Source organism: Mustela erminea, chromosome 17 (assembly GCF_009829155.1).
Source record: "Mustela erminea isolate mMusErm1 chromosome 17, mMusErm1.Pri, whole genome shotgun sequence".
Taxonomy (NCBI): domain Eukaryota; kingdom Metazoa; phylum Chordata; class Mammalia; order Carnivora; family Mustelidae; genus Mustela; species Mustela erminea.
In genome coordinates, this window is record NC_045630.1 from 69,621 (window position 1) to 95,398 (window position 25,778).

General features: G+C 55.6%; 1 protein-coding gene across 3 annotated transcripts in view; it reads left to right on the plus strand.

Moving 5' to 3' along the window:
- RCSD1 (RCSD domain containing 1) overlaps positions 1-25,778 on the plus strand; it is a 56,450-nt gene that overhangs the window by 22,651 nt on the left and 8,021 nt on the right. For 2 of the 3 annotated variants that reach the window (XM_032318745.1, XM_032318742.1), the window contains 3 exons: positions 19,101-19,202; positions 20,320-20,409; positions 24,233-24,304. In XM_032318745.1, the coding sequence (XP_032174636.1) occupies positions 19,101-19,202; positions 20,320-20,409; positions 24,233-24,304 (264 nt within the window). Of the gene's footprint in view, positions 1-5,995; positions 6,153-19,086; positions 19,203-20,319; positions 20,410-24,232; positions 24,305-25,778 lie in introns of those variants that run through there. The other variant, XM_032318743.1, reaches the window with a different exon arrangement.

The following is a 25,778-nucleotide window of genomic DNA, read 5'->3' on the forward strand; positions in this document are numbered from 1 at the left end:
CCGATTCCGGCACCGAGCTGCACGGCAGGGCATGGGACTCGGGGAAGGCCACCCCTCTCTGTGGTCCCTTGTCAAGCAGGGTACTCGCACAGGAATGTCGTCTCCACGCACGGCGAGCTTCTTCCCTGACGGGCCGTGCGCACAGTAGCGCTCCATCTGCGTTGGGTCCTGTCCTTGTCCTCTCCCACACGGACAGCTATGCCCCGGGACTGAGCCGTGTATCACCAAGGATGGAAATGTCCCTGTGCCGAGTCGTCCAAGATCTGTAGAAAGTCAGCGTGTGGGGCCCGATGGAAATTACCACTTTCTCCTTTCTCTTGTCTTGTGATTTTGTTTTTCTGAGTATACACTGAGACGGAAGGGGACATTTTGGCTTCGGATCGATCATTTTCTCGAGTAGAGAGAATTATGTAATAACAAAGCAACAGCATTTAAAAATGTATTTGGGGCTCTTGCAAACAGGGTGAATTGGCCTAGATTTTACTAACCCTAAAAACAGCTTCAAGGAGCATATATTTAAACTTAGGGATGCAACCTTTTTTTTTTTTTTTTCATTTCAATTCCAGGATAGTTAACACACCGTGTTACATAACCTCCAGGTGGACGACACAGTGACTCAGCAATTCCACGCGTCACCCTGCGGCATCACGAGAGCCTCCTGAATCCCCGTCACCTGTCTCACCCATCCCTCCCCCAGCCTCCTCTGCTGACCAGGAGTTTGTCTTCTGCAGTTACGAGTCTTTTTCTTGGTTTGTCTGTCTCTCATTCCACCTTCTTGTCTTGTTTCTGAAATTCCCCATGTCAGTGAGATCATATGGTACTTGTCTCTCTCTGAATTATTTCACTCAGCATCACACTCTCCGGCTCCTTCCGTGTCACTGCAAATGGCACGATGTCGTATTTTTGATGGCTGCGTAGTATTCCACGGGGTATACAGACCACATCCTCTTTATGCATCTATGAACACGACTGCTTCCATAATTTGGCTCTTGTAAATAAGGCTGCTAGAAACGTGGGATGCATGTACCCGTTTATTTACTATTTTTGTATCTTTAGGGCAAATACCCAATAGTGCGATTGCTGGATCATAGGGTAGCTCTATTTTCAACGTTTTGAGGAACCTCCATGCTGTTTTCCAGAGTGGCCGCACCAGCTTACATTCCCACCAACAGTGTGGGAGGGTTCCCCTTTCTCCACATCCTCGCCAACACCTGTTGTTTCTCGTGTTTTTTACTTTAACCGTTCTGGAAGGTGTGCAGTCGTAACTCACTGTAGTCCTCATTGGCGACTCCCTGATGCTGAGTGATGTTGAGCATCTATCTCATGTGTCTGCTGGCCATCGGAAAAGCGTCTGTTCATGTCCTCTCATTTTTAATTGGACTACTTGGGTTTTGGATGTTGACTGGTATCAGTTTTTATATATTTTAGATATTAACGCTTTATTGGACATGTCATTTGCAAATGTCTTCTCCCATTCTGTAGGTTGCCTTTTAGTTTTGTTGGTTGTTCCCTTTGCTGTGCAGAAGCCTTTTATTTTGATAAAGTCCCAGTTATTTATTTTTGCTTTTATTTCCCTTGCTTCTGGAGACGTATCTGTAAAGTTGCTCTGCCCAATGCCAGGATCTCAGGTCTCACATTTAGGCCTTTAATCCATTTCGAGCTTATTTTTGTGTGCCGTTAGAGAGTGGTCTGATTTCATTCTTTCACATGTAGCTGTCCAGCTTTCACAACAGCAGATACTGGAGAGACTGTCCTTTTCCTACTGGATATGCTTTCCTCCTTTGTCTAAGATGAACTGACCACATAGCTGTGGGTAGATTTCTGGGTTTTCTATTCTGTTCCATTGATCTGTGTCTGTTTTTGTGCCTGTACCATACCGTGATGATTACTGCAGCTTTGTAATACAACCTTAAGTTCAGTGTTGTGATGCCGACAGTGTCTTCACGGAGGTACTGACCTCACCTCCTCCTTCTGCTCCCCTCGGGGCACACGTGTCCTGTCTCCTGACACTCGGGCCCTGGCTTTGGTGTTTCGAGAAGACTGACAATTCTCTCCAAAGTTGTTTTCAGGTATTTGTTCCCCGCTCAAACCACACCTTCCCAAAAGACTCGGGGAGTGGAGTTTAAAACTCTCGTTTGAGAATTTTAAACACTTTTCTTTATGTTTACCTTATAATACCTCTTGGTCACTTCCTTTCTTTCCTTTGAGAACAGTCACAGGTGGGTGCCCGGGCGGCTCAGTCAGTTACGTGTCCAGCTCTTGATTTCAGCTCAGGTCATGATGTCAGGGTCCTGGGATCGACATGCTGGAGATCCCTCCCTCTCTCTCTGGCCCTTTCCCTGCTCAGGCTCTCTCCCTCTCAAATAAATGAATAAAGTCATTTTTTTAAAAAAGGAAAGAAAAAACGATCACAGGCAACCCTATAAATCAGTTCTAGTTTGCTCATTCAAATACACATACACGGGCGCCTGGGTGGCTCAGTGGGTTCAGCCTCTGCCTCCGGCTCAGGTCACGATCGCAGGGTCCTGGGACCTCATCCCGTGCCAGGGTCTCTGCTCAGTGGGGCGTCTCCTCCTGCCTCTGCCTGTTGTTCCCCTGCTTGTACCCTCTCTTTGTCAAATAAATAAATAAAATATTTTTTTAAAAACCGCACATACACAATTTGATGTAACTGAAATCGTCTTGCGCCTGCTGGGTTTTTATGGGCAGTGTTTTCCTTTTGATTTGCTTCCGCCAAGTGAGTTTCCCTCCCCACACCCCGGCCTCCCCAGATCTCATGTAACCCTTTCTGTAGGACACTTCCTACTCTACCACTATGGAATGATCGCGTAGACGGTCTACAAACTCAGGCCGATACACAGGCGCTCACAGTACGGGGAGGGCTTGCTGCGTTCGTTGTGGCTTCCGTGCGTCTCTCTGTTCTCGCTGGACAATTTTTCACGGAAGTCCGGAGTGCTCTGGTTCACTCTTGTTAATGGTTCCACAGAAACCCAGCATGGGAATGGAAACCATCTCCCTCCTTGAGGGTCTTTGCTTTGTTCCCGGAGTGCTGCCGCTGTGAACGGTGCTGTGAGGAGCCTCTGTGTGCTTATATACTGGCCTTTTGTGTTTATGGAGCACGGGGCTGCGTGGCAAGGTTTGTGTAATCTAATTTAATAAATGTTGTCAGATCATATTGCCAAGAGGCTACAACAACACACGGTCCCTCCAGCAACGTGTGATGGCTCCTTCCCCCCCCCAACGGCAACGGCTCCTTCTCTCTCTTGTCTCCTGCTTCCCTACCCTCTCCGCCTGTCCGCTGAGCACAGAGAAGTCTCAGTGTTCATTGAATTCCTAGCTCTCTGACAACTTGTAAATTGGGGCATCTTTTATGTTTCTTGGGCTTTGGGGGTTTGCTCTTTTTCTGGGAACCCCTTATTTATAGATACATTGTTCCTGTCATTTTGAGGGACCACTTAGGCTAACAGACACCCTCTCCTTTTCATGCGTGTTACAAACACATTTTCCAATCTCTTGTTTTCTCCTGACGTCATTTATAGTATTTTTGCTATAACATTTTTACGCTATGGTTAGAGTGGCCTTTTTCCATAGCTTCCGGGATTTCTCTCTTGGTTAAAAAAGGGAACTATTTCATGTCAATGCTCTTTTATCCTGTCCTCGGCCGTTCTACCCGGTGTTTCAGCTGTAACGCAGCTCAGGGCCTTCAGAGTGTCATGAACCCTGAGACAGGCGTGGGGATCCAGCAACGCCGGCCCTCCTCGGCCACACGTCTGTTCTCCGCCGAGACCCTGTCGCTGACACCAGTCTGGCATCACTCCATCTCCGGCTCTTTGCCTCTGTCTTCTCCCCGCCTCCGACAGCCCTCCCCCATGTGCTCCGTAACGGGGTCCTCCTTCCCCTTTCCCAGCTCTCTTCTATATTTTGTCCTTCTTTCTGCCGGGATAGATGTGGAATGTCCCTGAACTCTCCGTGCCCTGGCTCCAGGGCCTCCTGGGTCACGGGGGACCTTCCTGCCGCCTAAGCCGGGTCGTCCAGCCCTCCCCGAACACCCAGCCTTGTCTCCAGAAGGATGTCTGAGCCACCCACCGTGGGGGCTGCCCACGTGCCTCTTTGCTGCAGGGTTGGCGCTGGAAGAACTCAGGACAAATGTTTTTCTTTCAACTCCTGCCAGATTTAACCTGACCTCGGGATAAATTCTCACTCTAGATAAATTCTCACACGGCTTCATGGTTACCAGTAGCTCTTCTGAGGACTTGCTCGGCGCCAGACTCGGGCTGAGCACTGTCCCCGTGGACGGTAGTGCTCGATTCTCAGACAAGCCTGTGATGTGAATGTTGCCCTCGCCGCTTTCCACGTGAATCTGGAAATTCACGCGAAATTCATGCTGACGTTCAGCGAAGCTCCGTCGCCTGTCCACGTCACAGAGGGGCGGGGTGCGGACAGGCATCAAACATGCGTGTCCAGAGCAGTGTCCGTAACCACCTTCTGATCCCACCGGACCCCGCGTCCTGACCCCGTTGTCACTTCCCCTTCCCGGGTCCTCCGACGCAGCAGCGCGTGAGGCCTGTCTGCCCCTCGGGCCCCCATCCTGCCCCTCAAAAAGACCATCGTCTCCTCAGCACCCTCCTTACTTACGGGACCGTGACTGAATTTCTCTGTAACCAGCCTTCCCCAAAAACTGTGTTGACTGATCACTTTTTTAACATTTAATTTCCAATATAGTTAATATACAGTGTTCTCTTCACTTCGGGTGCACAATATAGTGATCTAACGTTCCCTACATCACACTACTAGACACAGTACTCCGTGTTCGTCCCAGTGAGCGGCTCTTAATCCTGCTTTCACCCGTCCGTGCACCCTCCCCTCTAGTGACCACCAGTTTGTTCTCTGTAGTTAAGAGTCTGGTTTTTTTGTTCATCTCTTTTTTTCCTTGTTCATTTGTTTTGTTTCTTAAATTCCACGTATGAGTGAAATCGTACGGTATGTGTCTTCCTGTCCAACTTATTTCCATTAGGATAATTCTCTCTAGATCCATTCCCATTGTTGCAAATGACAAGACTTCGTCCTTTTCTATAGCTGAGGAATATTCCGTCGTGTGTGTGTACACCACACCTTTATCCATTCGTCAGCGGGTGGACCCTTGGCTGCTTCCGTATCTTGACTATTGTAGCTAACCCTGCTAAGAAGCATAGGGGTGCGTGTATCTTTTCAAATTAGTGTTTTCTTTTTGTTTGGGTAAATGCCCAGTAGTGAAATTACTGGACCACAGAGTAGTTCTGCTTTTAATTTCCTGAGGAACGTCCATACTGTCTTCCACAGGGCTGAGCCAGTTTGCGTTCCCACTGACAAGGCAAGGCTTCCTTTTTCTCCATATCCTTGCTAGCATTTGTTGTGTCTTGCTTTTTTTATTTTAGCCATTCTGACGGGTGGGAGCTGATACCTCCCTGTAGTTTTGATTTGCATTCCCTTGATGATGCGTGATGTCAAGCATCTTTTCGCGTGTCTGTTGGCCATCTTACTGCTTTCTATGTTTCAGGAGGGTTAGTGAGGGTTAGCCATGACTCCTGGGGGAAATATCGAATCTTCTTAAATCTTGCTTGGCTTTAAAATATCTGCTGTGGGTGGCTCAGTGGGTTAAGCCTCTGCCTTGGGCTTGGGTCATGGTCCAGGGTCCTGGGATCGAGCCCCGCATCGGGCTCTCTGCTCAGCGGGGAGCCCGCTTCCTCCTCTCTCTCTGCCTGCCTCTCTGCCTGCTTGTGATCTCTGTCTGTCAAATAAATAAATAAAATCTTCTTAAAAAATAAAGTAAAATAAGATAAAACACCTACCGTGATGAACCTACAGAGAAATCCCTGCTTAAATTAAATGTCTCAACTACCAAGTGCTCTCCAGCCCTGGCCAGGACCGGTTCTTGGCCATATCAAGTAAAATCAGCGGGAACTAAGAAAAATAACTATTGGCCTAGAAGACACTTCCCACCCACATTTTATTTAATCTTCATAACGACCCTATGCAGCAAGCCTCCTCATTTTACAGAAGAGGAAATGCCGTCTGGAGACGGGTCCTCGCTGAGAGGAGCAGAGCTGGGACCCGACTGTCCTCGGGACTCTCCTCGACCCTCAGACTGCGTCTCACCAGCCGGCGCCTGGAGGGCAGCCTGCCTGGGCCCGTCTGACCTCATCACCAGCCCCACACGACCCTCCCTGCTTGCTGTGGGCGTCAAGGGGGTCCCACATCCTCTGTGTGTGAAGGGGCCCGGGAGGCCCTGAGAGTGACGCCACCCATCCTGGAAAAGCCACAGCGACGGCCACCCCGGGCTCCCCGCAGGCAGCGAGCAGGTGTGTGGGGGTGTGCAGGAGTGATGGGTTGGAGTGTTGCCTGGATGTCCACAGCCCGTTGTCAATGAGAAAAACCAGATCATCCTGTGAGTCATCCGCCCAGATATCTGGGTGAGGAGCAGACCGGCTGGTGTCTGCGGGGAGCCTTCTTGTGCGCAGGCGGTGGGGAAGACGAGGGCAGCAGGACGAGGCTGGCTTATCTGTGTCTTGGGCCCTGCACTTGCTTCTCGCCCTGGGACCCGTAGATTTGCGTCTATTTGCATGCTCAGCCCTGGAAGGACCCTTCTTGGGTCCTGTGAGGACCATCCGCTCAGAACCTGGGAGTCCCCTGTGGCCACGGAGATCCCCCCTCCTGCCCATGCATGGGTCTGCGTCACCCCCCCCAGGGTTTCCTGTGGGCCCATTAATTCTTAGAGCCCTGGCTCCTGCCTCAACCCTTCCTGCTCCAGAGCCACCGCGCTCTCAAGCTGGCCACAGCCCTGAGCCTGTCCCCTTGGCATGGCAGACAGCAGTAAGATAACGTGCCAACGGGTGTGAAGGAAAGAGAAGCAGAGCTGTCGTCGCTGGTAGAAACTCCCCGGTCCATAAGCTTGCACAGAGAGCCAAAGCGAGGGTTGTGGCTCGCCCAGCTGGGCGGCAGCCTGGGGAAGACCCCGAACTCTCTGACTTTCCTGCGTTACAGTTACGCTTCTCTCAGCCTCGTGCCCTGGGACCGGACCCAGCGCGTGGGTTCTTCTCTGTTCCTGGGTTCTCACCCACAGTCTCTGTGAGGCCGAGCACCCCCTCGGCTGTCTGAGCTGGGCCATGTTGCTGTTCGAGGCCCTGCTTGCCCAAAGAATCACTGACCTGATAAGATAAACTGAGTGTCCCCAGTTTTCTTCACAGTCGTGTTAACGTGAAAAAATAAAGAGCGAGCTAGTTCAAGGGGCCCTCGCGAGCCCCTCGTGTCACAGGTGAGGAAACAGAAGGGCAGAGAGGGCGGGGAGTTCACACAGCTCCCCCGACTGCTGGGTCAGTGGCCTCCATGCTCCAGGCCGCTCAGCTCTTGAAATAACTCATCTGGGTCTTCCCTTCTGAGGGACAGAGCATGTCTTCCCAGAAACCTAACCCCTTATTCCCACTCCCCACACCATCTGGACCCAAGCATGTTCTCTGGAGAGCTGCCCAAGCCATTCACTCACCGTAGGCCCAGAGGGCATCTGCTCCCACTTGAGACCCTGTCCCGGTCAGACTTGGACACGCAGGGGCAGGCACAACCCTCACACTCTGCTTAGGGGGCTTTCCTTTTATGGCCCTTCATGCTGCAGGGTCCTGGGTAAAAGGCAAGACACTTCCCCACCCACAGAAGCCTGAAGCAAGCTTCCCTCCAGTGGCTGGTGCCGCCCCATGATCCCACCCCACAGCCCCAAGGCTTCCCCATGACCCCTGCCTGTGAACGGCCCTGCTGTGAGTTAGGCTGTTTGTGGCTGGAGTCCAGAGTCCCATTTGAGTTAGCCTGTCTGCCGTTTTGCACAATTCGGAAGACTCCCGTTTGTAAATGCCTGCACTAAGATGTGGTGCCAGCCCACCTGGTCTGCCAACTTGTCCTGCAGGAGGAGAACGAAAACAACGGGGCAGCAGTGGGTTCCCTGCCCAGCCCTTGCAATTCTGCAGCATGAGCCGGCTGCCTCAGACGTCCGAGAGGAGCGCAGGGGAGTCTGCGTCCCCACTAACTCCTACTGCGTGGCGGTCAGTACCTGAGGCGACAGCAGTACGAGGGAAAGCTTATCGTGTGACAGACACTGTGTGCATTACCTCCTCTGCGAGTTACAACCCAGATAATATGATATAATCCGATGAGATAAGCCGTATTTTACCAGTGGGGAAACTGGACCTGGCCTAAGACCTCACTTCTGGTAAGAGGGAGGGTTGGACTTGAGCCCGACTGTCTGATCGAACATTAGCTCTTAGCATCCCCATGACCCCCAAGGGCTGTTATTACCCACATCTGACCGATTCCACCATCCGTGATGGTAAAAAATCTCAGCTTGTCAGCCTTCAAATTCTGAGCTTTCTGCACCATTCCTGCTTGCTCTATCACATTCGTAAGGTAAATTTACACACAACAAAACTGAGTGTACAATGTGTTGACAGCTGCTTACAGTCACGTAACCACCAGCACAAGACACAGACCACCATCGAGAGATAGAACATTTCCATCACCTCCGAAGTTCCCTTGTGCCCTTTGTGATCAGTGTCCTGTCCTGACCTCCAGTCCTGGGCAATCGCGATCTGCCCTTGGTCATTATAGCCTCCTCAAAATATTTCGTAGATGGAATCACATGGTAGTGTTTTGTGTCTGACTTTTTTCCCTCAGCATACAGCATTCGAGATCCATCCGTGTTGTGCGAATCCCTGGTTCTGTGCCACAGCGCACAGTATGTCTGTTTAACCACTGGCCGGGTGACGGGCCACAGCGCACAGTATGTCTGTTTACTGACTCAGTGACGGGCACTCGGGTTGTTTCTAGATCTGGGCCGTTCAGAAGGAAACTGCTCTAAGTGTTTGCGTTCGAGTTTCCGTGTGCACATGTGCTTTCCTAAGCACGGGATTGTTGGCTTGCTCAGTAGGCGCACGTTTAACTCCATGAGAGCTGCCAAAAACTCTTCTAAGTGGCTCTCCCGTCTAGCGTCGTCACCAGCGGTACGGGCCCTCCAGTTGCTCTGTGGCCTTCCCAACATTCGGTGTCGTCCGTGGTTGCGTCTTAGCCATCCCGTGGGCATGTGGTGTGCCTCTTTTCTAATTTGCGTTTACTTAATCACCACGGTGCTTGTGAGCCACTCATGTATCTTTTCTGGTGAAGTGTCTGTTCAAATCCTTTGCCCATTGTTTTACTGGGTTGTCTGTTATTACCGAATTTGATGGCTAATATTTCATCCCAGAATGTGAGTTCCCAAATGCTTTTCTGCTGGAGGCAGGATGGTCCTGTGGTTAGGAACATGGGTTTTTGTGGAAGGTCTGCATCTGGATGCTGACCCAACTGTTCTCGTCAGCAAATCGGGGTGATCACGAAACCCAGGTCCCAGGGATGTCGTGAGAATTGAAAGCAATGATCTTAACAGGACCTGGCATAATAAACATTCAGAAATGAGCTGCTCTATTTCAGTCGAGAAAATACGTGGCAAAGGTTACTATTACAATTAAAAGCCAGTTTCTAAAGAGAAACATGTGAGCAGTGGCAGTAGCTGTGGCTAGATCAGTCGGACTGTCGACAGTGCCGGGCTCCACGGGGACCCAAGCCGCGCCCTCCACCACCGCCACGGCCACGGCACACAGGTGTGGACTCGTGAGAGCACTGAGGTGCTCTCAGGTGGCACCTGGAGGGGACCCTCCCACTGTGAAGCAGCCCTAGACCCGAAGGGAGCAGCCAGAGCCAAGGGCAGAGCAGAAAGAACGCTGGGGCCCTTGACCGGCCTCTGCGGGCCGAGGCCAGACTCCCTGCCCTGCCCAGTCTCCCTGCTTCGTGCCAAGGAGGCCCACGCTTCTGCTCAATAAAACCCAATAGACCTTTCAAGTGAAGCCACTACACTCAGCTAGGCAGTTTTCTCTTCTCTTCTTTGAAGGTTGTGGCCAGAGGAGATACAGGCGATCATTAAGTAACTTCAGGACCCCTTGTGGCCCCATCCCAGCTAATTTGGCTCCTAGGGCAGGTAGAGCCCAGCCCACGCCTGGCACGTCTTCGAGGCACCCGAGACTGGGGACGTCGGCTAGAACGGCCCGGGCAGCAAAGGTGTGGAGGCAGCTGTGGAGCCCAGGCCAGGGCTGAGGGGTTCAGATCCACTGGGGCAGACACTTCTGTTTCCACGGAGGCTCCGTGCCTCTGTTTGCCTCAGTTTGCTCCTGGATGAAATGTGTCTGAAAATATCAGCAGACAACACAGAGATTCGATCACTCGGATCTTAGACACATGTTAGGAATGTTTTAGGTGTGTCATGTTTTTGGATAAATTGGGTGGTTAAAAGTGGAGACGACAGATACCCAGGGATGGGAACATGGCGCTGGTCCGAGCGGAGACCGGGAGCTCAGAGGCTAAGTATCAGACCCGGCGCGAACATCTCCTTCTCTGCCCTCTGGTTCCTATTCCAGGGACCTGGGATGAGGCCATGAGCCTTAATGAAAATATTCGGGGGGGGGGGGACGCCCACAGCCAACCCTGGCTGACACTTTGTTTCCATTTTCAGTTCAAGGTCCTGATCTAAATTTATCAAGCTTTCACGGTGTCAGCCTAGGGGTGCCGGCGCACCCTCATTTCGCCATCCCTCATTTACTGGCATTCGCTGAGCACTTACGACGGGCCAGGCGTCGGGCTGGGGTGGGGACCTGAATAATACAAGGGCCTGCGCTCAGAGACTGTGGCGGAGGCAGACAGCCGTGCACAGCCGTGGCATCGCTTCAGCTCTCTGAGCTCCACGCTCCGTTCACTTCCTCCAACCCCCGTTCTTCTGGCGTCTCGGCCTTCCTGTCAGCCCTGCTGGAACGCCCTCGGACAGCCCTCACTCCCTTCCACACACACCTGGCCGGCCTCCTTTCCCTCCAGCATCTTCTGCCCCAGGAACAACCAGCCGGGGGTAAAAGGCAGGACGGTCGTTGAATGCACGGCTCCCTCACGACCTTCCCCGAGGACAGGACCGGCATCCTCCAGTTCGTCGTTTCAGCCCGGGGCTCGAGAGGAACGGATGGGTGGGTGAACGAAGGAGTCCTACATGGGTAGAAGGACAGGAGGGAGCGGAGGGTCAGCACCGCGCCCTGCCCGCGGCGACCCAAGCCCCAGAGCATCGGAAGGGCCCCCTGGGGGAGTCCAGCTTCCCACCCGGAGGGAGGAGGGAGCCGCTGTAACAGGAGAGGCTGCAGCTGACTGGGAGGCAGGCCCGGGTCCTTGGGTGACTTGTTCTAATCTTAGAAGGTATGTCTCCGCTTTCTGCTGCGGCCGAAGGACAAATGTCCCCGACCCCAGGACGCACGCTGTCACTGCCACGGTCACTCCAGAAGTCCCTGGCAGGCACTTGGGGCGGGGCTGTTCCCCGGCCCTCCTGGGCGCCCTTCCCTCCGCGGGGCCAGCCCCGCCCTCATGCCCGCTCGGCCCACGGCCCCCGTCCCCCAGCAGCCCGAGCCAGAGCTCGGGCAGGACAAGGTTCCGACTCCTCCCACACCAGCTGGTCAGTCACCCAGCCTGGCTGTAACCCTTTCTCCTGAATGGTCTCCAGTCCTGTCCCCTTGTCCCTTCCCAGTTCAAGCCAGCGTCCCCCGCAGTCCGGCAGACCCCCGAAGTCAGCAGAATGCTGGGGCTCGAGCCCTGTCCTTACTTAGGACAGCCACGGATTCCCAAGCGGGACAAATGCTCACGGGCACCGCTGAGCCCTGTTCTCAGGGAAGGTCCTCGTCCTCACTCTCCTACAAGGCCAGCAGCCCCAAGTGCCCCGTCCACCCTTCACCCGTGAGCCCCTGGCATCCCCTGGTGTGTGGTAGGGACTCGTTTAGATCTTCCGAGCGGGAGAAGCCACAGACTCGGCATCTTGAGGCCTTCCCTTCGCCCACAGAAGGTGGGCTGCAGGCACTGTGGGTTCTCACCCATGAGTGACAGGCGCCGCGCAGGGAGGAGCCGCAGGACGGCTGGAGGCCCTCGCCGCCGCGTCTGACAACCCCAAGCCCCGACGGCGGGCCCCCGACAGACCCTGCACCCCTGCCCCACCCCGTCCTCAGACGTCCTTCCACCCCGGCCCCTGCCCCAGATGTCGGCGGCCTTCGACCTTCCTCGGGGCTCATCCCCTTCCCGACCGCCCGCATTCGCTCTTCCCAAGTGCGCTTTCCAGCTCCCTTGGCAGATCCAGACGCAGTAAGAGGCTTGGCCCAGTGCGGCGTCGTTCAGGGCCATCTCTGTGGGCAGCCGTGGGTGTTCACTCGCTCTGTGCCCACTTTGATCCCAGGGGTGACAGCCTCCAGACCGGGCTCCCTGTCCCCAGCCCATCCAGTTCCCAGCCAGAGGAGCATCAAAATAAACCCAGCGGTTTTGCTTCAAACCCTCTGATGCCTCTGCGTGGCCCTGGGAACGGGGTCCCCGCTCGGAGGCCCTCCCGTCCTGGCCGCTGCGTCCCCTCCTGCCGCCCACCGCAAGCCGTGCCCCAGACTCGGGGAACCCTTGTGCTTCCGGAGCTGCCCTGGCCTCCCCAGCCTTCCCCGTAAGGCTCCGTCGGTGGGAGAAGGACCAGTCGCGCTCATCCCTCAGGCTTGGCCAGGCTGGTGCTTCCTCCTGGAAGCCTTCCCAGATGCCCCCGGCCAGCGTGGGTGCCCAGGCCGTGTTTCCACCCCGGCCTTCTCCAGCCACAGGGCCCTCAGCTCAGTGTCACCTCTTCCCCTTCCCCCCTTCCTGCCCTCCTCAGGGAGGTGCCCTGTGACCACACACAGAAGCCGTGCCCAGTGCCCCTGTCTCTGGTGAGCCACTCAGGGCTTTAACAACACACCCATGCTCTGCGTTCACTTGGGTATTTGTTCACTGCGGGTCCCTCCCCCAAATGTGGGTTCCAGGGACGGGGGGTGCCGTGTCTTCAGCGCAGAGCGTACAGCTCGGGGGTGCTCAGCAAACCCTGCCGGCCCTGTCGCCCTCCTCCGTGGCCAGTGAAGTGAACTGTCACCTGTCACCTTGCAGGTCTGGTGGTCGCAAGCTGGACATGGGTTTCCTTGCGCGAAAATCAAGCTGTTGGCAGGTTGTGTTCCTTCTGGAGGCTCTAGGGGAGAGCCTGCTTCCCCGCTTTTCCCAGCTCCGAGGCTGCCTGCCTCTCCCGGCTGCGGCCCCCTCCGCCCTCGAGGCCCCACAGCCTCACTGGCTCTCTCAGACGCTCACACCCTTCCCGTCCACTCCTCCATGTCTGGGAAGCCTCCTGCCTGCACTGGGACCGCCCAGCTCATTCAGGACAATCTCCCTGTTTTAAGGGCAGCTGATCATTCCCCTTTGCCGTGGAAGGATCCAGAGGTTGGGATGCGGACATCTTTGGGGGCCGTTATTCTGCGTACCAAGCAGATGGGTCACACTTTAAATACTTAAAATCCCCAGCAGCCCGTAAACTCGGGTGCAGACAGCACCCGTCGTGGCGTCTCTGTCTCTTCTCATCCGGTGTGCGTCTGCCGTCATGCGTGCAGAGCCTCACAACGGTCCCATGAGGAAGGCAAGGCAGGCCTGACTCCCACTGCACAGGGCAGGAGGCCGAGGATTCAAGAGCCTGTGTGAGGTGACCAGAGTCCCCCAAGAAAGGGGCAGGTCCGAGACCATGCTCGGGACCTGCCCAGTGTCCTGACCAGCCCACCTCCCAGGCGCCCTGCGCGAGGGGTGGTAACAAGCAACAGCCATCATGAGGAGGAGAAGAAAAGGAAGAAAGGAGGAAGATGCCGATGACGGAAAACACCTTCCTTCTCAGCAGCCTCCGAAGAGCAGCAGCAGATCCTGCCTGTCGCCCCAGGACGGCAGGAGGGGTGGAAACACACGCCATTGTGCATCGGCTTCCAGAGGGCTCCTCCCACGCAGCGAATCCTATTGCTCCCCATCACGATGTTTCCTTAGCTCCCCCACACCTGGGAGATGAAGTCCGCATTCCCGAGCGCCGTCCCAGCAGCCCCGCTTGCTTGCAAAGGTCCTGGGCGAGGACGCTCACGGCAGGTGTTGGCCCTGAGGGCCACCCTCGTCCTGTGTCCTCATGACGACACAGGGACACGAGGGTTATCATGCTGAGTTTACAGATAGTGAAACTGAGGCTCAGAGACATCGAGGACTTTGGGGGCTTATGTGAAATCTGGTCGGCGTCATGCACACGCTCCTGTCCCTGGGCCTCATTTTGTTGCTGGTCTTTCCCTTGCCCGCCTCCTCCAGAAAGGGCCATGTGCCCTCTGAGGGCCACCACAGTCATCCCGTGCCTGCTGCGGCGTCTGGAGATGCTCGAGAAATAAGGAAGGAGGGTCTCAACAGCACGGGGGACAGACACGAGGTTTTCTCTGTCCGGTGACATTGCAGGGTTCTTACCCTCTGTCACCTGTGCCACAGGGCTCTTCTGGCCCCGACCCATCCCATCTGCAGGAAAATGTCTGCCAGGCCCCCTCCTCTGCGAACGACAGCCATCCCAGCATTAATAAGGAGATGGCCCAGAGTTCAGTCTGGGGACCCTTTCTTTGCCCTATGCTGTGTATCCTCCGATTTTATCTAGTCTTGTGACTGTGAATACAGTCTAACGAGGGTTAGTTTCGTGTCCAGCCTGGACCCGTCCTCTGAGCTCTGGATGTGGTTGCATTCAGTTCCCTTCTGCCGTGTCTCCAGTTGGACGTCTACGAACATTTCAGACGCTCGTGACCAAGAAGGAACGGTTCACCCCTCGTCCATCCTCACTCACGGTTCCTGTCCCAGCAAGCCTGCCCCAGTGCAGGGAAAAATCCCGCTGCCTCCCACTGTCCGAATCAGACTCTCGGGAGTCGCCCTCGGCTGCTGCCTTCCCGTGCTCCCCAGACCCAGGGCGTCCGTCTCTCCTCGCTGTCCTGCCCCCAGACCACCCCTTCTGCCCCCTGCAAGCCTGGCCCCTCCACCACTGGCGCTCAGCGGGGCCGCCTGCAGAAGCCCCTCCTGGGCTCTCCGCTTCCAGACAGACAGCCTCTTGGGGGGGCCCAGCTCCCAGCTCTCCTCGAGACCCTCCGGGTGGTGTTCTGGGAGACAGCCTCCCACGGTGTGGCCCAGGCCGCTCGCATCCGTACGTCCCTCGTCTCCTGGACGCACCGTGTCTGTCCTGCTTGTCACTCTGGCCCTCAGCCTTTGTTTCTGTCTGTGCTGTCTGCTTCCCATCTCGTCCCCAGCTGGGATTGAACTCGAATGACGCCTCCTCATACGTGTCTTCCCCGAGATAACGTTTCCTTTCTTCTTAAGCGTTCAGCCAGTCACCTTATCTACCTGTGTCTGTGCTTGTAGTTGGTGTCCGCCCTTGGGACAGCAAACCCTTAAGGGTGAGCGCTCCCTCTTATTTGCTGTTACATCCCAGGGCCTAGAACTGTAGATGTTTATTGGTGATACTATTGCATATAATTGGATATAGTGGATAATATTGGATATATTAATGACTGAGTAAGAGAACCCTTCCCCAAAAGGTCTAGAGTTACTTAGCGCGTTGTTCTAGAAAGAGCTGGAGCTTTGGTATCTAGCGAAGTCCGGTGCTGGCTCTTGCTGACTTGAATAGCAAGTTACTCAGCCACTTGGGGTAGTTTCTTCTCCCGGAAGAGGGGCGTGAGAGTTGCAGCGAGTGTCCCGAGTGCCGTAAGGGCAGAGCTCCCCACACAGCAGGTGTCCTGAGCACGGAGGTCGGTCACGCGGGCCTTCCTGGGTCCCGACCCCGCACCATGTGCACCGTCCCAGGATGGGAATGGCTGGACGCTGGGTGAGTCGAAGAGTCAGGGAGAAGGGAGGGTGTGAAGGAAGACTCCGGACCGTTGTGGCATCCCGGAGAGTTGGTCTGTGGGTCTTTTGAAGTGAGTGTAAGTATGATCGTTTTGGAAGAATGTGAATTCCCTAAAGGACTGTGTTAAGATCCGTCGTCATTCTAGAAGAGCAAAGAAGGAAACGCTTCATATTTTCAAGGCTCTGGTCATCTGTGCTGTCTCTGGCCCGCAAGAGAACCTTCCTTTTAGCCAAGAGCAGGGGCTCCTCAGCCCCCGAGCTGGTGCTCCCTCGCTTCTCTCCCTCACTGCGGACGGAGAGGCCTCCCTCGGTGCCTTGTTTCCCTAATGCGGGGCCCAGACGGTGTCAGGTACTTGGGTCTTGGACCCAGGAAGACGATGGAGAAATGGGCAGGGCCAAGAAGGAGGCAGAGCCCGATTCGGGCTGAGCACGAAGGTTCTGCTGGGTGCATGGTCGGCTTATGCGGGTTGTGTTTACACAACATGGCAACGGCTTGGAGGAAGTTCCATGCCGTCCGACACAGGGACTCCCCAGTTCTCAGAAGAAAGTCCCATAGAAAAGGAAAGTAAACACCAGAGGTGATTTTTCTTCTGGCCTCAGCAACGTTAGACAGGTACACAGGAGCGGTTTCCAAGCTGGCTCTCAGAGCCAAGCTGATCGGTGGCGGGAGGGCTCGGTGAGCCGGAGCTGGGCCCAGGACACTGGCACGGAGATGCACAGTCGGGGAAGACAGGTGTCAGCTAAAGTCCGGAAGGAGATGAATCCGGAAAACAGACTGAAGACCTAGAGACTGACCCAAGAAGAAAGGAGCATTTCGCAGTTTCCCAAGCGCCTTCACAAATCATGCTGCCTGACTGACATCTGTTGTTGGATTATCAGCCGCTGGAGGAAAGGCTCTCAGGGATCATCCTCTTGGCTCCCCTGTGTGACTCTGGCTAAGTGACTTGCCCTCTCTGGGTGTCACTGCCGCAGCGGAGAGCCTGGGATCTGGAGAGGGGCTGGTGGTGAGTGGATTTTCCAGGCTTCAATAAGCTCTGGAACCCTCAGACGTTCTAAAGGAGAGCCATTCACTGGGCTCCAGGAAAACAAACTTAGATATATTATAATCTTTCCTTCAACCCAGCTCGTAAGCCCCAAATGCTTCCAGAAGCCTCATCGTTCTAGCACTTCCCGGAGCCCCTTGCCAAGCCCTGTTTTGAGACAAGGAAGTTAGGGGGAGTTTCTGAGTCCCGTACAGCTCTATTTTTGTCTGGAATGTGCCTTCCTGCTCACCCGCCACTGGTGCCTCGCGAGCAGAGGCAGAGTGCGCGGTCAGCAGGGCCCGAGCAGTGAAGAGCGGCGGACGGAGAAACGATCCGTTCTGTGTGCGGGGAGTCAGGCAGAGGCACAGACCAGCCGGCCCAGCGTCTTTGCCAGAGGGGCTCTAGTCATCGAAACCGGGCCAAAACCTCTCCATAGGACCGGAAGGACTAGACGCTGGCCTGTGATCCCTCCTGGTGGGGCAGTTGGGAGCCCAGGGAGCTCCGCCCAGCTGGGCCTGGCTGCAGGGGGCTCAGTCTCCCCCCCCCCCCGGCTTCCCGAATGGAGGTGAACCCTTCCACATCCGCATGCGAGGTCAGCGTTGGGTGTTTAGGCTGGGCTTGACCTTGAATTACAGCAGGAAAGAGCAAAGACAAGCTCATCTTTCCTCCGGGACAGCCTGCTCTCAGACCCAAAGGTCTGTTTTCCGGCCACTCCTCTCCATCTCTAAACAAAGGCGTCTTCACAGGGCTCAGCCCCGATCGCTGAAGTTCACAACAAGAGGTTAGTGGGGCTTGGGGCTTGCCTTACCCCCTGACCCCAGGCAGGGTCTAGCATGACCAGGGACATTTACTTTGGAGGGAACACCCAAACAAGAAAGGTTGGACACACCTCTAGCACAAAAAGGAGGGCCTAGGAAGTGCATGTGAGTGCGTGTGTTGGCACGCGAATAAGCGTGCGTGAATGTGAGCGCGTGTGTGTGGTGTACATGGACACGGGCCTTATCTCTGTGGGCCACGAGCCCCATGCGGAGACCAAGGTGGGCTTTCTCAGACCAGCTGCGCCCAAATCCCAGTTTCAGGCTAGACACAGGAGGGGAAGTCACGGGGCGGCTGCAGCCATTGCCGCCATCCCCAAAGCCAACGCCTGACGCCTCTAGGACTGGGCATTTAAGAAAATACTGCAGCCGGGTGGTTACATAGACCACGTGCCCCACGGCCGGAGTGGGGTGGCCATTTACAGCCCTCGTTGACTCCCCAAGTGTGTCTCGGTGAGAAGTGGCGCGTGGACGCCGACAGTGTCCAGGGCACCTTGGTCGCGTCAGGGAGCCCGGAGGCCCCTGGAGGGAGTCCCAGTGACCTGCGCGGGGGGCAAGCAGGGCCTGTGCACGCCGGTAGCCAACTTGGAGAAACCTAACTTGCAGGTGGCTCCTTTGGCAAAAGGAGCAGAAGGAAGACCGGGACCAGCCGCTCTCAGGAAGGGCGCCGTGGAGAGCAGAGGGCTCCGGCGAGGACCCCGCTGCTGGGCATAGTGGCAAGCCTTCCAGAGCCCTTCACGGTGTGCCCTGCTGGCCTCGGCACTCCAGACAGTGAATCATGTAACCCGCGGAAAGGTGCAGAAAGGGGGAGCCCCTGGCCCAGCTCGCCGAGCTCGTAGGAGATGGAGAACACAGGGCCTGAACCCGGTGGTTGGGCTCCCTTATGCTCGCCAAGTGCCCGTCAGACTATTTCCTGATTAATTCAACAAAGAGGCACCGAATGCTTCTTCGTCCAAGGCACTCACTTAAGGAGAGACGCCAAGACCTATATCCATGTTCAGAGCTCAGTAAGGGCATCTGCTTACCCTGTTCCCTACACTTAAAGCCCTTCTTTCCAACGTGTTGGCCACTCCCCATTTCTGAAGGCCTCTTCCGACCAAGGGTAGGAGAGCCCCGTGCCATCTCTACAGAACCCTCTCCAGTCTGGGTCTTTGCAGAGTGAGGAACGTGAGCTTGTGCTACTTCGCAGACCCCTGGGTGCCCCTGTGGGACAGGACCCAGTTTTATTCCTCTCTAGACCCCCGGAGCCACACCCAGGGCCGAGCGGGTCACCACTATGCACTAAAGTGGAGGGTTAAGTGGAGGGTCTTAAAAATCCTTGGATGCCAGTTCAAGATGCTACTGAAATGCGTCGTTGTCACAGCTTCCCTGCTCGAGGCCACAGCACAGTGCCCAGCGTGGCCCCCAGAAGCAAAGAAGAGAGAGCTGAGCACACATTAACTTTCGCTTCCCCTTGGTTTGCCAGGAGAGACCGGCAGAGGCCAGGGCCACCGTGGATGACTCGGCGCCCCCCTCGGTGGCCCAGCTGGCTGGGCGGTTCAGGGAGCAGGCAGCCATGGCGAAGGAGGTGAGTCGGACGGCTTCTGAGCCCCTCTTCTGGGAGGAAGGGGAAGTCTGGGTCAGGCCCAGAGCAGAGGGAGGGAGGAGGCTCCGCACTTACCAAATTAGGAAGCGAAGCCCGAGAGGGTCCCTCTGAATGTGAGGGCTGTGGCCAGGCGGCTGGGCCTGGGCAGAATCTCTCCCCACTCAAGGGAGGCTTCCCACCGGCCTGGCCAGGAGCGGGGGGGGGGGGGGGGGGGGACACGCAGGCCAGGGAGCTGGAAACATGGGAGCCTGGCTTCCTTTCCATCTTGGTCATGTACTGTGGGGGACTTAGATCCTGCCTGGCCATGCGAGGCCTGGGCGGGTTCAGAATACGGAGGTGCCCCATGCTCAGCTCCCACGCCCACGTCCGGGAGTCAGGAGCCCGGTGAGAGGGGGCAGATTCTGAGTTGAGAATTGAAGAGGAAGAGAAAACTTTTCAGGGACGTGCATTCTGATGGGAGGCCAGGGATCGGGAAGGGTCCGGGGACCACCAGACCCCAGGGGAGTCCAGCTGGAGGGGACAGTGTGAAAAGGGTTGTTGTGACGCTGGAGAGAGTTGGGCTAGATTGTCCTGAGTCACTCGGTGTGCAGAGCTCAGCAGGCGGGACAGGAAGGAGAGGCCGGGGTGGGCCGTGGCCCCTTGGGGCCAACCAGGGCGCAGCGATCATTCTTCTTTAGGTGCCACGTTCTGTCCTTTGGTTTTCCCATCCGAAACTTCGGTCTTGGGTTTCTAGAGAGTAACGCGATGTCACGAAGGGTGAGGAGGGTAGTGGCGATAGAAGGTGCCGGCAGCCCTTGGAGACCGGAAGCCAGTGTCATTTTGAGAGGTCGTTTTGAGAGGCCAGTGACTCTCAAAGCAGACAGGGTGCTCCCGCAGAAAAGGCCCAGGAGCCCGGAAGTCAGAAGGGGCAGACCCTGGAAAAGAATCACTCGTACAGCGAACGGACAGTCTCTATCAAAGACACGCACCCTCCCTCCGTCTCTCTCCAGACATCCCTGAACATCCCAAACCAGCTTCCACTTCCTCCTCTTCCTCCTTGTTGCCTGATTAGCTCTCTCTCTTTTTCTCTCTGTGTGTCTGTCTGTCCCCCTGCCTCCAGACACCAGCCTGTAAACCAACGAGGAGGAAACCGCCCTGCTCCCTCCCCCTGTTCCCCCCCAAGGTAGAGCTGGGCCAGAATGGTGAGGAGGTAAGTGTCGTGGCAGGGCTCGGGGATGCTGGTTATGGATCTGCTTTCTCCTTCTAGAGGAGAAACACACACATTTAGACCTTGAAACCTGTGCAGGGAGTTTCTCCCATCCGGATTCAGGGATGAAGCGCCTCTTCTTAATGCTCCCAGCATCCTTGATTCGGACACCCAGGTTCCTTTCCGCGCCTCCTCATGGAGGCTCCTTCAGGATTTGTCTAGACTTGGAGCACTGTTTTCCAAGCCGGAGAATTTCAACAAAGAGAACAAACGGGTCGTACAGTATTACCACGCCAGACTCAGGAGTCACCAAGGTTAGGTTTCAGTCCAGGTCCGACTTCTGTGATCTTCCTTGTGCAGAAGGCACCTGGAAAGAGGCTGCACTTGTGTAAGGCAGGGTTGCCTCGTGAGACCGAGTACCGTGGTTTCACACTGCTCTTGTAAAGACTGGCTACTGTTCTGGGTCCCTGGAAGAAAATCAGAGTATTCAGAGGCCTCGTCACCCTCGTGTGTGAATAACCAGCGTTACGCACAGCAGCCGGGCGCTGACATCACAGATCTAGCCGGCAGTAGATTCCCAGACTCCGTATGTACCTGCCCTTGTTTATCCCATCGTAGCTGTAAGAGGGACTTCTCTGTGCCACTCCCAGAGCCAAAAAGCCTTCCTGGTGGCTACACCACGGTCCCCCAGAAGCGAGCTTGCATGTTTTCTCGTCCAGCCTGGAAGACCCACCCCGAGAGGGAGCCAGGAAGCCAAACGTAGCTCAGTTCCCACATCTCACCTCAGCCACCTCTCTCCTTCCTTTCTGGGGACCAGCAACCTGATAATGGACACGCGCGCCCATGTGACCTTGAGCGCCTGTGGTCGTGAATGTGTGGAGGACAGAGACAGTTTCAAACCTTTCCCACCGGCTTATAGGCGGAGGCCCATCAGAGAAAGCGGAAATGCATTGCTGCTGCCGGTCGAGGAGGGTGGGGGCACCTAGAGGTTACTGCTCTGAGGTTACTCCCCCAGGCCCTGAACAAGGGTCTCTTTCTGGAATGGGAACCCCAAGAAACACGGTTTTTAAAAACTGAGGATTTTTGGAATTTCTTCAAACACCAGTATTATGATTCTGTGGCCTCAAGGAGTTACTAGCCAGTGCTATGACCAGATACATGCCAACGACTTCTCTTTACAGGGGGTCAGCTTCTCCTGGTGACTCTCAGCCCCTGGGCTTGGTGTCTGTGGCCGTGGCCCTTAGGAGCCTACCTGAGGCTGGCCCCCATGACCCGGGCTCAGCCCTGGGGAAGCCCCTGTCTTGCACTGAGCCTGCTTCCTTATTTGTGAAACGGGACACGAACACTAGCCAGACAGATGACAGGGGCTGGACGGGGACGTTTTATTCCCTGGAATAAGGCAGAGCGAGTCAGGTTAGTTCAGCGGCTCTGGGAGAAACCAGTCTCCAGGCTCAGCCCCTGGGGGAGTGCCCAGCAGAGAGACGGCCTCTAAGAGCCGAGGGCTGGACGAGTAGGAGAGCGGAGTTTAGAAGGATAACCTTGCCTGAAGTAGAAGTGGCAGGCTGCTTGCACGTAGGAAGGACATTGCTTCCAGGACCAATGACGTCTTGTCACCTGGGTAATCAGGGGAAATAAAAAGAACCAGCCGCTTTGACTGGCCAGGCGGGAGGGAGGCTGCTGCCTGCAGGAACCCGAGTTCCCGAAGCCTGGGGGGGTGGGGCTCGAGGGAGGGCTCCAGTCAGGGCACTGCTCAGGGCGGGCAGGGTCTCCTCACTGCTTCGTCACTGCTGCCCCTCCAGCCACAAGACTAGTTGGCCAAACCCTCTGCCGGAGAAAGGATGAAAAGCTCTCCCAGCTGAAAAATCAGCTTCACAATTTCTAGACCTTCTAGGAACGTCACACGTAGACGTACATACTTCTGTTCAGAGCCTGAGCGAGTTTCCCTCCGGGGAGGATGGAGCCCTGTGTTAGACGGCGGGGGGAATGCTGTCCCCTGCTGCCGTGTCCGGGAACTGCACTGGCCGCGGCGCCCGCGTCTTCCCACTCTGCCGCCCAAGTCAAAAGACCGCGGGCTCGGAGCCTGGGCTGGGTTCCCAGCGCGGTCCTACAGCACAGGGGCTGCTGTTATCCAAAGTCCCCTCTCTCAGGAAGATAGTGGTCGCCGGGGGAAGAGAAGTTTCTGATACGACACAAAGTGAGCTTTGTCAGCAAAACCCTTGCTGCAGTTCCCAAAACAGTCTCTTCAGAAACAACGGCTCCTGTGACATTCCACCGTAAAGCCCAGAAATCAAAACCGACTGATCTGGGTCTGGAAGCTCTTTGCCCTCATCAGGGACACGTGGCTCCTTGCCCGGCTGCTCTGGGAATGTCTGACAGGGTGAACTCATGGGACCAAAGGCACCTTCTTCACACTGGAGGTGTCCTTAGAATCATTGTTTTCTTAAAGATCTTACTATGTGTTTGACAGAGAGGACATGAGCAGGGGGAAACGGCAGAGGGAGAAGCAGACTCCCTGCTGAGTGGAAGCCCCTGATGTCGGGCTCCATCCCAGGACCCCGGGATCAAGACCTGAGCCGAAGGTGGACTTTTAACCGACTAAGGCGCCCAGGCGCCCCAGAATCATTTATACTAACCTGCCTGCCTGGGTCTTAGTTGTCAGGCTGAGGCCAGGGCACCCGACGGTCAAAACCCGAGTGCCAGCTGGAAACTGAACCAGCCCAGCCCCTCTCTCTCAATGTGAGACCTTAAAAAGGTCCCAAGGAGTTCGCCTGAGTAAGTCTTCCTCCTTCCGTCACTAACGTACAATTATCCTGTTAATAATACCTCGGACCCCCTCCAAGAGGTGGGTGCCGCTCCTCTTTATGATGCAGGTGAACTAGCACGTGGGGGCAGGAAACGCATGTGGGGTCTCCAAACTGTGGACGAGTCCGAATCCTGCCCCGGCCTCTGCTAAACCACACGGCGCCTCGCCGTCACCATCACGCCACTGTCTTCACTCCGAGTTGGGACCCATATATCAGGGGACCCAGACTCAAGTGACAGGGATGTGACACAAAACAAGGAGTCCATTTTTTAGATAAAATAAACTACAGATGAGATTCCTGAAGTACGTTCATTACAAAAACATCTCCAGCTGGCGGAAAGTTTGGTGGTTTTCTACGTATGTGTCAGCCGCTGGCTGCGTCCACGGCCAGACGCCAAGTCACACTCTTCCTAGAACCAGCGCGATGCCCGAAGGCGGCAGGGATCGGCGTCTGCTTCATCAGGATGAAGCGCCAATGTTCTGGAGAACGACGATCGGTAATTAACACACGGGTCGGATTTTTCCAAAAATATCATTAGTTCAAGGGAGAGATTTCGGTTGTGCCTCTGTGACGCTTCAGCTTTGGTCTGTAGTTGTGGTTTTGTTTGTGCAAACAGAACAAATGGTCATTTTGCCTTTTCTCTTCAGAATTCCCTCCCTGTGGGCTCACGTTGTTGAAGGTCATGAGGTGAAGCTCTCATGCCCTCCGACATAGTCTGTTCTCGCTTCGTGACCTTGAGGTCTTCCTTCCTGGGGCAGGAGGCCTCTTGTGTTTCGGAGTCTGTCCTGCCAGCTCTGATTCACAGGTGCAAGTGCTCTTGTTGGCTGTGAGATGGGGGGCGTGTGGAGGGGAGCCTAGGCTGGCGCAGGCCTGGCGCGGGAAGTGCAGAGCTGAGGCTAAGTGGGAAAGTGGTGAAACCAGCTCCTGTCCCCTGTCCTTCCACCTGTGCCTTGCGAGCTCCGCTGGAATGCCACCTCCCTGCAGCTCGCTCATTTGGTTGTTTTGGTCCGTTTGCTCTATAGAAATCACCGCCCAGTGCAAGCCATCCTCCTAAAATCAAGGTGAAGAGCTCGCCTCTGATCGAGAAGCTCCAGGTAAGCGTAGAATGGTTCCCCGTGGCTACTCTGATGCCCCCCATCTCTTATCCGACATCCGCATGCCTCTGGGGCTCCTGAGGGTAGGACCTGCTGTCACCTGAAGAATTGATCTCTGCTAACCGGCTACGAAGGATGAGTTCTGTCTCGGGACAAAGGGCCAAACTACAGATCCCACCAAGCACGAGCTCCTGTACTTAACAGCTAATGGTTGGTGGATAACGGGGTGGCCCAAGAGTCTAGAAAAAGACATGATAGCGCAAGAAATGCTCCAGGACTAGCCAAGTCCTCTCCCCCAAGACCTGAATGTCCCCACAAACCATTTCAGTCTCACACAGAACGGAACCTCCGCGGCTGGACGTTGCATGGATTTGCCCAAATCTGTCGTTAGGACAGCCTGCACCACCCGCCATCACCTTGTAGCCCTCGCTACTGTGCCCATAGCTGGCTGTCTGTCCTGGGGGGTAAATGAACCGTGTGGCACTGACCTTGAGCTCACGGTCTTTTGGGGGAGACAAGACATCCACGCATGATACAACAGATGACATACAGATCTACGTTGTGTTAGCTGCCCAACTCCTGCTGCTCCAGACCGGGGTTTCTCTACCTGGCAACACTGAGGCCCCGGGGGCATGTTGTGGCAGGGCACTGCCTTGTACATTCCAAGATGCTTAACAGCATCCCTGGTCCCTACCCGCTAGAGGCACCAGCACTTGTGACGATGGGAACCATCTCTAGGCAGCAGCAGATGTCTCCTGGGACACCCTCCCCATCCCAGGTCAGAACACGGCTCTAGAACTTTAGAGCAAGAGAGGACTAGAGTGGGCAGGGGTAGTTAATGAAGGGTTTATGAAATGCCTAGACCCTGAGTTGGTTCTCAAGGATGGGAGGCTGGAAAGGAAGGAGGAAGGTGCTCCCGTTGTGGGAACAGCATGAGCTAAAGCTAAGAGGAAGGTTGGCATCGGTCTTGGCCGGGCTTGTGGAGGCTTCCTGGCTTTCACCACGGTCTCTGCCTGGGCACCCAGCAGAGCAGCCAGGCCCTCGTGCTCCGCACCCTCCCGTCCGGGCCGTCTGGGAAAACCAGCTCATCAGCCTCACCCCAAAGCCGTTATGAGGGATGTGTCGAGACGAGTAGCCACAGCTCCTGCCTCCACCTCTGGGAGAGCCCAGGGATTTGGCCCCCCGCCTGGTTTGGGGTTAAGCAAAGCATCTCCAGTTTCTGGCCGCGAGCCCACCCTGCGCAGGGTGTGAGGGGGCTCCCCTGACGTTGAATTCCTACCGAGAAGCCCTGATTGCATTCCAGCTCCAAGGGAGGAGTGGGAGCCGCCTGCCACACAGGAGGCTGCCGGGGTCCCATGTTCATAAGGAGGATCTCAGAAGGGTCTCCAGATGCGCACACCACCCCCGAGTACAGGGTAGCCTAGATGCGCACACCACCCCCGCGTACAGGGTAGCCCAGATGCGCACACCACCC